At 42.2% G+C, this 14,009-nt stretch overlaps 1 protein-coding gene across 2 annotated transcripts in view; it reads right to left on the reverse strand.

Annotated features, from left to right (window-relative positions):
• The window catches only part of GRB2 (growth factor receptor bound protein 2), a 62,627-nt gene that overhangs the window by 3,985 nt on the left and 44,633 nt on the right, over nt 1-14,009 (reverse strand). For both annotated transcript variants that reach the window (XM_075440887.1, XM_075440886.1), the window contains exons 3-4: nt 8,897-8,994; nt 2,409-2,531 (exon numbers count right to left, since the gene is read on the reverse strand). In XM_075440887.1, the coding sequence (XP_075297002.1) occupies nt 2,409-2,531; nt 8,897-8,994 (221 nt within the window). The remainder of the gene's footprint in view (nt 1-2,408; nt 2,532-8,896; nt 8,995-14,009) is intronic.

Genomic DNA, 14,009 nt, shown 5'->3' on the forward strand with positions numbered 1-14,009 from the left:
ACTGATAATATAGACACCAATCAGTTGCTGTACAACACACATCTGAAAACCACTTGTCAACCCTATTTTACAGAAATCAGTGATCAGAGAGATAGAATCCAAATACTGAATTTATTTTTAAAAAAATCCTGCAAGCTTCATATGTGCTTTTCTTATAATAGACTTCAGTTCAAAACCAGCTCTTCAAAACACTCTGAATTTGCAGAAGTTTGAGTTCTTTTTGGAAAGGATTTCCAGTGTCACAACACTCTTTATCCTGGATGACACGCAGTATTTCAGGTTTTTATTTTATACTACACTGCCACACAGCTGGCATCCAGTACCTGTACTTCTTGGTGTGTGTATGTATGCAGTCACCTGAGCTGCTGAGGACAGTGCACAGAACACCTCGGCGACATGCCAAGGACTTTGCAATACAAATACAAGGTCACATTAAAGTACCTGCACCACGGTGCCTTCCACTTCACATTCCCAAATATAAGATTTTGAAGTCAAACAGTACAAGTGCTTTGGTGTAGCTCTTCATACACAGCAATTTCACAACTGACTCGAGCCAATTTAGCTTTGGGCTACTCTTGCTCTGGTCCTGTACTTCTCACCATTTCAGTCCCTCCCTCACACAGCACCACTGGGTGCGTGTGACAACGCAGTACACAAGCACCAGTCCCATTATAGGTAAATTGCTGGGAAAACACTGCCACAGGGAGGGCAGGATTGTTTCTTTTGACAGCCAGTCTGGACTTCTGCAAAAGACTGTCTTGCAAAACAAAACGATTTCTCCGGTCCTTCAAAAACAAAGAACATAAAATGCTTGAAAGGTGATGCTGCACACAGGACACAGCAACTCCAATTCTGTGTTAACAGCTCTTTCTGACAAATGATGGCATTCAGTAGAAGCTACTTTTCCAGCGATCTTACTCTGAATAAAGGGGAACTCCAAAGAGGTCCACTGGGATTCTCCAGACGAATGGCACATCGGTTTCCTTCAGTCTAGAACACTGAAAACTGGAGGCAACTGTTCCCCACTTGGCATGCACAGCTTCTATACGTCGGCTGCAAACGTGGACACTATCTCGGCTACAAAGCTAATATGAAACAACTCATGAGTACTGCCTCTGCTCTCCCTTCCTCAGCCTGAGAGCTGCTCACCATTTCAAATCCTGCAGATGACTGTTTAGGAAACTAAAGACTTTTCTAAATTAAAGAAACGGGGGGGGGAGGAAAAAATCAACTGAGAGTACCACCAGATGGCAACACTAAGCTAACATGCAGGCAGAGCTATGCTATTCTATCTTTATGTTCTTACAGGAATGTACTTTCTGGAATGAAGCTTCCATTCATATCTACTATTCCAGCTCAAATGACTGTAGCCAAGACAGAAATATAAATGTCTCTTAAAATCAGTGGCTTTAATCCAGTTTGTTGGTCTGACTCGGTGCTGCTGTACAGGAGGATAAAATTTTGGTTACAAGACCAAAGATGACCAGGAAAAAACAAAAATCCTGCCGAGACAGATCACTGATAGCCACAGAAAATAGAGCAAACTAGGAACTGTGCATGAATAATAAAAAATTATTGTTAGGATGCCAAAGAAAATCTTGTTCATTTCTGGTAGGAAAGCAGAAGATTACAGAAAATAAAGAAAAAGGCAAAAATGAACTGCTGAGGACAGAAACCCTCCTACCCCCAACCCATGTTAAATTATGTCACATACCCTTTCAAGTTTCTAATACCTCTATTTTACAGTGAATTCAGATGGGCAAGATAGGTAGCACGGTTATTTGTGGGCCATGGCTAACTAGCAGGAACTCCTGCTGGTTAACAGCTAGTACTTCTAGTAAGATTATTCAAGGATGAGAACTGCTCCTCCTCACTTCACTGTTATTAGGCTGAGTTTCTTTACCAACGTGGAATGCAATGTTTTCACAGCTCCACGTCCCAGTGCTAGACAACACGAACACCCCCCAAAGCACGCGCCAAGCGACATGAACAACATATTGGGAAGTGTACTACACAGACAGAGTAGATGAGAGTAGTAACTCGTACTGTACCAGAGGAACGAAGGAGGATGGGAGAGAACATGTACACACTGGGCACTTTGTGGCTGTGAGGCGGAGGAATGGGATCCACAAACAAACCAACAGATAATGCCTGAGCCTATGTGAGCCAGACAGCAACATGCCACCAGGTCAGCCCTGTAGGCTCATTACAAATCAGAGTACATACATTTGTTCTATTAAAGAGGGAATAATTAAGTATCACTGGAAGAAGAGGAATGCTATAGGGCACCTGGCAGATTATTCCTGCTCCTCAGCACTGACAATCAGCTGTCCTTTATCCACGAGTCCAAATGAGCAGTAGATGGATGGCCTGATTACCACACATGATTGCTTCTGGGCTTTACTTACTTGACTGAGAGGGAGAAGTCCCCAGGAGCACTCTCACTCTCCCTGATGAGGAAGGCACCATCGTGTCTCTGTTTGCCTAACATCTCTTCAGCCTTCGCTCGCGGAATCTTTCCAAAAAACCACCTGTGGAGTGAGGAAAATAAAACGATAGGGAAAGTTAAGAATGTTAATGCTTTCATAGAAAAGCCAGATGTAGATATTCACACAGAGATGAAATGATTCCTAACAGAAGCAACTACACTGCACCTCACTGCCACTCCAATGCAGGCTACTGAACCACGCAGCTTTTCAGAGTGTTCCAGCCCGGCAATGAAGCAACCATGACAAAATACGCAGGTGCTTGCAGTAGCCCTATTTCACCCAATTTAGCAAAGCAGAGATGTGGTAAGACAGAAATCTTCAAATTACAGGATTTATTTTTAGAGGTGGAAAAAAATCTGCTCAAAATTAAATGCATTATTCACATTGTTTTGCACCCTACTGTATCTGCAGTTTAGCATATAAAATACCACAATTGCTTCACAGAAAAGTCTTGCTTCATGAGACTAAGACAACTACCTTGGGAACTGGCTACAACCTTGCACAAAGCTAAAATGTCTGCTGTGGTCTGCACTGATACCTTAGTAACCAGGCCTCATAACCTGAAGTCAAACAGATTAAATGCCTAGCTCAAGCAAGAAACTCAAGTCCCCTTCCTCTATCACTAAGGAATAAAGTCTCATGTCTCTACATGCAAAATTTTAATTGTCTAAACTGTATGATGCCACCAACTCAGAGACAACAAAGAAGTCCTGCACTGGTGGCTGGTCACTGCTGAACTTCCCTATGATATAGCTGCATTTATTTCACTATTAGTACCCAAAGATAATCAGGGGGGAGTAATTACACCATCTCCTTTATTACTTTTGCCTCCTAAGGAGAAGCCACCCATGCCTTAGCCATGATTTGCTGAGCAGACAACACAGAAAATATAAGTTATTAAGGAATAAGCACAGAAACATCATTATTATAGTGGGTAGAAATCTTAAAAAAAAGCAATATTTGCAAAGTGCAAGGGGAACACTGGGAGTTCACCCACAGGTTTCTCTTCAGAAACATCACAGCTCCAGAAACAAGATCCTGTCTACGGATTGACCCATCCTGCACAAGTGTAAAGTGCACTTCGTATCAAAACCAATTTCTAGTCTCTTTTAGCTCAGGTGGTAAGACACAACTACTTCAGCAGACACAATAAGTAACCTCATTCAGCAGCTGGTTGTTCCTGCAGCCTGGAATCCAACCTTTCTGACCCCTACCAGAGCGCTGCGGTCAAAGACAGGCATCATGTGTCAGAAAGCTAAGGCAGTTGCCAGGAGTGGAGTTACAAGCAGATCAAGTGAGAAAAGTTCCGCCAAGGTGTCTCTGCTTCCTTGCAGAGGAGTGCTGAGCTGGGCATGCAATTCAGTTCTTGGAAAGACGCTGATAATACTTGTTTCAGTAGCCTGTTTTCTTGCTTTCTCCTGCAGTCAGGACAATCCAGCAGCTTTCACATAAGCAGTCACATGGAACAGCTGCACCATCACGCCACATCCAAAATGCTTGACAGCTCCACAGAAGTCAAAGCCACAGGCTGACCACTTCCATGACACCAAGGGTGAACCTACCTCAGGCAACCAGATCCTCAGCACTGACCAACAGCCCCTGGTCACGGGATTCACATTTGCATTTCCAGACTAATCCAAGACTAAAGGCAAACACGGGCTGAGTGGTAGGTCACATGGCGTGGGAAAAGCAGAACCATCTCCACAACCAAGAAGTACAGCTTTCAGTTCTGAGTAACAGATCACACAGGACAGAAGCACTTACCACAGCCTACAACCATGCAGATGATGGACCTTAGAGGAGGGCATTTAAGAACAAGAGCTCCACTCACAAAAAGCTTACTTTCTACAGTGAAGGTTCTGGTGCAGCAAAAAGACAGAAGTTGCAGAACCCTCCCTGAAACAGAGTCGTCGTTAAGAGAAGTTGAAGCTTTCATGAAATCACCAAGTCACCAGATCTCCCTCTCTATGAAGAGGCTATCTCTAGAGGTGAAGGAGGACCCTAAGTTACTTGATGACCAGACTCTCCAGCAGCCCTCTCTCCTCCCACTGGCTGTCTTCAGTATCTGCTCACCACAGGAGGCTACACGAACACATGTCCCTGTATTGTATCAAGAACGATGAGTCCACGGGTGCGTTTCTACTACATGCAACATATCCAATAAAACAACTCAAGGACATCCCCCTTGTAAAAGGAGTATTCACTCCATTTAGCTACGCAGCTCCATTATGAAAAGCCTTTTAGCACTGAAAATGATACATCTTGTTTACAATCTCGGTTTCCATGATCACCTTGATGTAGAATCATAGAATGGTGTGGGTTGGAAGGGACCTTAAAGATCATCTAGTTCCAACCCCCCTCGCCACAGGCACACGTTTTACTTGCTTGCAAGTCTTGTTGTGTACTTTTTATCTCCTGGAATGGAAAGGAAAAGCTTTCTCCCACAACCATCCTACTTCCAGTGATAAAGAACTTCATAGCATTTAGTGCTTTCCTGGTGGTTTAGCATCTGTGCTGCTTCTCAGTACCCGAGGTGCTGGCAAAGATAGCAGAGGGAGAGTCTACCTGTCTCTCACTGCACTCTGCTGCCTTCAAAAGTCAACTAAGAGAAACCATTCTGTGAAACTCCTTCAGAATTCCAAGGCAGTATTTTGTTTCCTGGGCTTTTGGCACAGTTGTCAGAAAGCTAAGTCAGTCTTGAATTTTGCCTCTGCTGAAGGCTACATATAAAGCAAGCTTTATATTATGATTTAGGTATCTTGCCATAGTTCTTTATAAAGTGTTTTAATTCTGTTTAGTGTTCAAGTAATTCTGCATTACTCACATGTGACTGGGAAATTAAAGTCTCATCTTAAAAAAAACCAAAACACCTCACCCATCTCTGTAAAACGGAAGGAGAGCCTGAAAGCTCAGTTTCTGTAATCCTTCCTGAAGCCTCAGAAGTACGCTCTGTTTTTCCCCTAAATTTTACTGAATCACTACAAAGTTGAAGTGTACAATTCGATTAAAGGAAGTAACGCTTCCAAAGTAACAATATCTAATTCTCAAACTTTTCTGCCAGCTGTTTCAAAGGCATTTTAAATAGAATTAAAAAATCTTTCACAATTCTTGAACACCCTTGCAGTTTTACGACTTCACTACCACTTCAGTCGTTCAGAGTAAAAGAAGCTTTATTTCTAAATATAAAACAGATGAAAGGAAAAAACCATAGGTGAAAGAAACAGAGTTATTTTGAAGCACTAGTGTCTACTTAAGAACACACCTGTAAAGCAGCAGAAGTGTTGTACAGATAGGGATCTTTAGTATAGAATGATTACAAAAACTAACAAAAATCACAGCATGTCCAAGAGAATTAGGCTAAAGAAGCTGACCGCAACATTCCCACAGCTTCCCTGCTGAAGGGCTAAGCTTGATAACACTTGTCTCCAAACAGCTTTGTAATGTAGGTGAAATTCATCCAGTCAGCACTGCGAAGTCAAACCCAGCATTACTGCTGATGCTGCACAGCTAGAGGGAGACGCGCTGGTCAGTACAACACAAAGCTCACGCCGCGTTCAGGCTCATTTCAATCGGCATTTCGGCAATTCTTTTGGCTTTACCTGGCACAACCATTTAGCTCAGCTGATTCTCCTCCACATATGTTATAATATTGCGAAGTCAGACTTCCACAGTATCTTCAAGCAAAGCTGGCTACCACTACGAACGCTTGAGAGAACACCATGAGTCCCATCCAGGCTGTTCTATAAACAGCAGATTCGTCCCCTGCCCCCTTAGAGAGAGAAAGGTAGTCCTGCCACTGAACTGCACTGCTGCATCTTCACAGGAAGCCTCCCTGTCCAGAGCTTCCTGCAGCTCTTCTCCAAGTATCATGCCTGTGTCTACTTACATCTTGGCTTTGTTAATTGATGTGGCAATTCAGATTAACCCTTCGGAACCCAGGTGACTCAGCTGGTGACAGAGAGGCGCCACATTTTCCTTTCCGCTTCATTTGCTAGTAGTTACAAAGCAAACTTGCAAAATACAAGCAAGAAAAACCAGTGCATTTAAGACTAGCTGTGTGGCAGGAGGATTTAAGTCTCAGATCCCAGGACAGGATTTAAAACTTTGCTTTCTTTCCAAATCCTCTTGAAAAGCTCTCGTGCCACCTTCGCACAACACGATTTGATACTAGTCTGAGAAAAGGAATCTTCTCTTTGTCACATCTAGTCAGGTGCCTGCAATTTGCTTTTTGTATGACCTGTACGACCACTTAGAGAGCTCCGCATTACAGCTAAGCTAACATTATGCTATAAAAACTTTTGCATTAGTTTCCCAGGGTTGTTAATGCACTAGCTGAGACTCCTGGCATTGCTGACACACAGAGCTAACTCCATCCAGCTGCCATCAGCAGTTTAAACATCTTCAGAAAAGGTCAAATTAACCATGCTTAAAAACCACTACCAAATTCACCCACTTGCAGGCTCAGATATTATTCATTCCCTTTTGATATCAAAACAAAAAAAACCTGACAGCTTTATCCCTCTAGAATAAAATACCATGGATTATTACAAAACAAACTGATCATCACAGGAGACATCACTGCAGTACGACTCAAATGCCTGCAAAGCTGTTATTAGAAGACATATGATGATTCAAATCAATGAGAGAGAGAAACTGCAACGTACATTTGTGAACCCCAGTGGACTACGATGATCAGGGTAAACTAGGTATGTTACTGCAGCAGACAAGGCTTTAAACAATTTCAGAATATTCTTGTGCATCCTTGCCTCAATTCCCACTTGGCTGCACTAAAGCAGTACACCTCCTCTCCTTCTTGGGGGACAGTCCTTCAGAAACTTCCTACCGCTATTTCAAAAGCGCCCTTGGAAAAATAATTCTTCATTTAATTTAACTGCATTATCTTAATCACATACTTACAGCCAACAATTAATCAATCATCAGTTTTTGTGGGCAACTGAAACACCACAGCTCCTTGTAAAAACCCTGATTACAGGTTTCACTGCTTCTTCCTAAATCTTTTCTCCCCTTTGAATCTGTTACCCAGAGCTTGCTGTTTTCTTGTTCAGATGTTGAAGGATCTCGAAGGTTGGCAGAACCAGAGTTTAGTGGAAGACAGCAGAAATACATGAACTGACACAAAGAAAATATCCAGTCATCAAATGCTACTATTTTCATATGCTAGATTCTTTATATCTAAGAGGAAACGTTCAAGATAATTACTCAAATACCGTTCTCTGGAGCTGCAAATCAATGCAACTATACTTGCGTAACACTCTGAGGTTGGCCTCTTTTGAGAGGAAGGTGTTGGACCAGATGACTGTAGAGGTCCTGTCCAACTGTCCCAGTTTCAGCTGGGAGAGAGCTAATTTTCTTCCCAGTAGGTGCTGTGTTTTGGATTTAGTATTTGAAGAATGTTGATAATACACTGATGTTTTTAGTTGTTGCTAAGAAATCAAGGATTATTTTTTTTTTTTTTTCAGTTTCCAGGTATGGCTGATGAGCAAGTGTACAAAAGCTGGGAGGGAACACAGCCAGGCAGCTGGCCCAAGCTGGCCAAGGGCAATATTCCACACCATAGATGCCAGGCTTAATACAGAAATGGGGGTTGGCCGGGGGCACAGGGATCTGTGCGTTCCGCCATCGCTGCTCGGGGACAGGCTGCACAATCGGTTGTTGGGTAGTGAGAAAAATTGTACTGAGTATTACTTCTTTTGCGTATTCTTTATTACTATTCCTTCTTTGTTGTCTTATTAAACTGTCTTTATCTCAACCCATGAGTTATACTTTTTGTCCATTCTCCTCCCTATCCCATTGTGGGGGGAGGCGTGAGTGAGCGGCTGTCTGCCCTGAGCTGCATGGGCCGAGTTGCCAGCTGCTGGGTTAAACCACGACACCAACTTAAACAATTCTGTGATTATACACTTGGGATGTGACATAGATATACTAAGAGTTCAGCTGCAAATATCCTTAAACATTTTTCTGGTAAGCTCTGAACGCAATTAATTTTTATTCTTAATCTGCTACGCTAAGTAAAATAGACGATCATCACCAGAACACAGTCACTTTTTTTCCTGAGGCAGTGGTGCAGACAACTCTCTACTGAAGAGCTTTCTGCTGGTTTATGCCTGCTACCTGCAAGGTCAGTCCATCTGACCCTACAGCAAAGCACCAGAGCAACCACCAGAAAAGCTTCCAAAAACCCCCTTGCTATACAGCTAGCTGTGAAATGAGTTACAGGAAACACTGCAGCCAGAGATACAACTCAACAGCCATCCTTTATCTGTCCATACATTTTGGCAGATCTGGTAAGGTACACTTTGCAAAGTATTCAGCAGAAAATCTTCCTTCTGTTTGAGAGCATGCGCAAAAGTAAGATCAGGGGAGCCTATCACCAAAGCTCTACTTACGGATGTGGTTTCATTTCTATGTAGTTCTTGGGAATGAAGCCATCTTTTCCATTGAGTTCTGCCTTGTACCAATTCTGATCGCATTCTTCATTCAAAACCTGAAGGAATGAAACAAAAAATAAGCTTACCACATTTCAAGATACAGCAAAACTGATGAAGGTACTAGCTGCTTCTTCCCACTCTTGTTTCAGAGACTGCACTTTTAACACAAGCCTATAAAAAATGGTGCTAGTCACCCTGCTCCACTGCATCTCATCAGTGTTCAGAAGTGTGGTGAACAAAAAGCTGGACAATTTATTTAAAATTGCCAAAGGATTTTAGTGCCAAAACCCCATGCTTTAGTAAGAAACTCACTGTAAGTCCACAGGTACTTTTAATAACATAACTAGATTGAGATCTGTGCCAAAGCTTAAGCTGGCTGTCATGGCCAAAAAATTCTGTCCAAAACCTGCAAGCCAAGATGTTCTGATTCTTTATCACTTCTAAGGATCACTTTTTCCTGAATTCAGCTGACAAACCTGATACTTTCAGCATAAATGTGATTTCATCCAGCTTTTCTGCATTTGCACTGGTCACACACTGGATATGTTAAAGATTCTAGGCAACATCTATATTACAGAGAATTTTACAAGAAAAACTCCCTCGTGACAACATTAGCACAGGCCCAGCTGCAGACACACCTGGCGGCTTCAGCTGGTTTTGCCGATACAAGTTAAAACCAAGTTAAATCGGGTGGCAGAAACAGTGACTTGCCTGTTGAGCATTTTTTATGTTAATAAAGCAAGTTAAACACAAGTGAACAGCAAATGTAGCTGAACTTTTTTTTTTTTCTTTTAAAAGGATACTTTTCTCACTATAACTTTATTCTAAAATGAATGAAAGGTCAGGAGTCACAAGAGAGGAGACCTGTATAGGTAGCTTTAAAAAGTACAAATTGATACTTCAAAGCATTCTTGCTCTAAAAACTTTGGTGCTTTACTTTTCACTGAGTTTCTGTTAACTGGTACAGTGCAATAGGCAAGCCTGGTACTCCGACTGAAAGCAGTGCCTCAAATAAAGTAGTGTTATGTTCCGTAAATAAAACCATGCTATAGTTTGAAACTACCTCCCCTCAAAAAGTTTTTATTTGGTGTTGGAAGTAAACACTGAACAGAACCTGCCTCCCCTTCAAAATTAAGCACCACAACAACACTTTTTCCCCAGCACTTCCATTCCTTCTTAGCTTCCTGAGGTTCTTTAACTTTGTGACAATGGCCAACAAAAAGCTGGATCTGAGTTTAAAAAAAAAAACAAAACACTTAAAGCCTCAAGTCACAAAAGTATCACATGATTAGCACAGCCTGAACGCAGGAAGACGAGCAAATGCAAACAGAAAGTCAACATGAACGCAGATCCAGAGATCACGCACTACGAACACACGCAGATACAGTGCGGATATCCACCAAAACCCCCAAAATCTCCACAATCAATTATTGCTGTTTCCGACTTTTTTTTTTCTATTTTGGAAGGGTGATGAGAAGAAATATATATAAAAAAAAAGGAAAATCAGACAAGGATTTGCAAGTGCAGACCTTTAAATTCTAATAGCTGATGGGAGTGCTTCAGAAAGTTAAACTCTAAAGATCAACGTCTGCTGCCTTTCAAGAACACGTGACACATCAACACCCTAATCTGCATCATTGCTGACTTCTACATATAAAAGCGAAAAACCTCAACACCTACTGAAATGAAATCTGGTAAAGCAAAAAAAGAACCGAATCTGAATCTCCTGAGTGAGTTACAGTGGGTAACAGTTACCTGCCTGTTCCTCAGCTCCCAACCGAAGAGGCTGACGGTAGGATGTACATCCCCCAAGTACCAGCACTTCCACTGGGGAACTAGCACAGCAGCACCTTCCTGGCCCAGTTAAGGGTATTTTCAGTTGAAAAGACTTTATGTACTTTTACAGGGATAAAAATATTCAAGGTATCTTTTGTGCAGTTACTACTTTGAGCTTCCATTTATTTATTTACAAGCACCGTTTTAGCACACGTTACAGTTCAGCCATTTAGCAAGGGTAATCTGACCAGAGGTCAGGAGCAGTTCAAGCGTGGCTCTGTTACAGGCTCTGAGGTAAAAGCTTGCACACAGAGAGCTGACACAGATCAGCTGATGTCTACTGAATTGCCTTTAAGCAAGAAAACAGTGCACATCTCTCAACCACCGCACTGACTGTGAGACAGCGTTCTGTGCAGAAACTGATTCAACTCCAGAGTATGAAACATAGGTAGATGACACCAGCAGGCAGCTCTGGGATACCAAGCACGGAAGCTGGAGATTAAAAACAGGTATATAAAAAAAAGTGAATTGCATAGAGACTAGGAAGACAGAGGGCACAGGCTGAAGCCCAGATCTACACCTCAGTCATGCAAAGATTTTGGCATATAGCTTGAATGACCAGGAGGTTTGGTTGTTACACACCTCAGCCGCCATCACTAGAGTCATTATACAATACAATAAAACACAAACATGACACAATTTGATGTGATTTCTAGTAAGTCCAATCTTACGCAGTAGCACGCACTCCTTTATCAAAGGTAGCACAGATCAAACCTTTGATAAGATTGCCTACTACAAACCCATTTAATTACCACCAGAGAGCAGTTAAGGGATATGGCAGTCTGTTCCTTTCCCAAGAATAAAAAACCAGGTAAACTGTAGCTTCATACAAAGGACATTACCACATATCTGTGCTTTTGGCAGCAGGTATTAAAAATTAGCAGAAATTCTAATGCCCAAATGTAAATTATTTTAATGAGTTTTATCTTGCTCTGAAGATATATTAATAGAATTGGAGAAGCCAAATCACATAGGGCTTGGAGTACTCATTAATGCTTGGCCCAAAGCCAAATGCCAGTGAGGGAGCATCACTGAAGCACACATTCAGCTTTGTGACCAGAAAAAAGCCACAGCTGGATAAAAGGCACAGTAAGGTGAACCGCCTACACATATGGATGTACAACCTGTTCAGGGGACTTCTGCTGTAATAACGAACCCTCCACGGCTCCCCCTCTTCACTGGCTCCGTTTGCTCCAAGGACTTCTTCCTCCTTCACACCCAGACCGCCGTATCTTTATAGCCAGTTGTCCTTTCTAGAATCAGTTTAACTAGCTGTCACAGCTCCATCCACACCCTGGCAGACAGCCAACCGCCCATGCCCCGTACTACATACCAGAGAGCTTATACACACACAGTCACCCTGTAAGCACCCCTGCTTTCCCCTTGCTGGGTCTTCCAGGGTGCACTCCTCCAGAGGCACTACAACTTACTGTTTTCTTGACAAAGCTCCATGTTCACAGATCATTTCAAAAGGAGTCACCTCCACAACACAGATACCTACAAAATCATTTTTTTCTGACAGTGTCTGAAATAGACACCACTGGAGCTGCTCCCAATGCTTAGTACAAGTCATTTTTGCTTGGCTACAGTACCTTAAATTCAACTTTGCAGTCACGTGCACAAGGCTGGAATTCTGGTGGCTGCTATGAAGTTATGTAGCTATTCTGACAACTGCAGAATAGTCATGTAAAATCTCAGCTTTCAAAAAAACTTATGCCACTAGCATCCATTAGTGAAATACAATTAAAAAGTCTGGAACACATATAAGAACTCTCTGCGCTGGGGTATCTGGCTCAGACTTTTACATCTGACATTGCTCTCTGTTCTTTTTAAACCATAAACCCACTGAAATGAAAGAACTGACTTTGTGTAATTAAACCATTTTGCTGCAAAACATTTTAAGAAAAGCATCCACTAAAACCATCTATCCCATATCTCCAACTGGCCTCCAAGTGACTTCCAGCTAATAATTAAGATTAAAATTTATCATCTGGATACTTAAAACCCAGTACTACGTCTCTAAGAAAAATAAGGATTCTTAACTGAACTATGGTAAGATCTTCCCAGACTTACCAGAGCTATAAAAACTTGGTTTAAGTACTGCATATATCACTGGATCTTGCTTTGAAAAATTCCCCAAATACAAATAAATACAGATAAATTAAGCAACAAAACGAAACTCCAAAGATTCTCTGCTCTAAACTGAGATACCCTTCAGTCTGGGGGAAAAAAAAAAAATCAAATCTAAAAAGCATAAACACTTCTTTATCTCCACAACTGCTAAAAACTGCTCCTCTTTGTATAGGTCAAAACATAAAGCATTCCTCTGCAGCCAGTCCCCATCTCTGCTATAGATCTAACCAAGTCTATGCCAGAGCGACGCTTCCTTTGACACTGGGGCATCTGTGCCCGAGAGGAGGAAGCAGGCAGGCTATTTTTAGCCACTACATTTGAACACATACCGCCATGTGATGTCCTCAGCCTGCAATCAGCCCTGTTTCACAGTCACAGTGGCTCAGCTGCTGCCCCTCAGTTTCCTTGTTCGATACTCGATCTCTTATCAACAACAGCCCATCTGTTCCCATGGAAATGGGGAGAAGGCACTGCTGAAGAGCCACACAACAAGGCAGTTCCCAAGTTTCAGCTACAACAGCTCACATACAGCAAGCATCCCCAGCCATTTTCAATTCCACACCTATCGAATATTTCTAACTAGTTTTTCCACCCTTGCGAACCAGTCTTGATCCTCTCAAAACCAAACAACTTTCAGGAACACGCAGGCACTAAACTGGAACACAACAAGCAGATCTGGCATGTCAGCTCTCAAGCTGACCCCCATATGCAAACATGAAACTAAACATTAGGCCTCAAACGTGCTTATGTGCTTGTAAATTTAGCCAAATTTATCAGAATGCTTGGGTTTTGGAGAGACAAAACCCAAGAAACTTGTTCAGAGGGGACTCTGAGTTTTGGCTGAACTTCTGCTTTTCCCTGAACTGTGAGATTTCAGGATTCTTGCTGTGCTAACTGAAACAGAACACAACTGCTCAAGTACAACCTGTTAGCTGCCAACGTGGCTTTTCTCCTTGCCCAAGTTGCTCTGACACTGCCACAAAGAAAACAATGCAGTATATTAAAAGCACTGCCAAAGTCTCAGGAATCCAAGGAAAGTGCTCATGACACTCACAACTAGGGCAGGAATTTAAATTTAAAAAATGATGATTCAAAGACAGCA

The sequence above is a fragment of the Opisthocomus hoazin genome, chromosome 21, assembly GCF_030867145.1.
Source record: "Opisthocomus hoazin isolate bOpiHoa1 chromosome 21, bOpiHoa1.hap1, whole genome shotgun sequence".
NCBI classification, from domain to species: Eukaryota; Metazoa; Chordata; class Aves; order Opisthocomiformes; family Opisthocomidae; genus Opisthocomus; species Opisthocomus hoazin.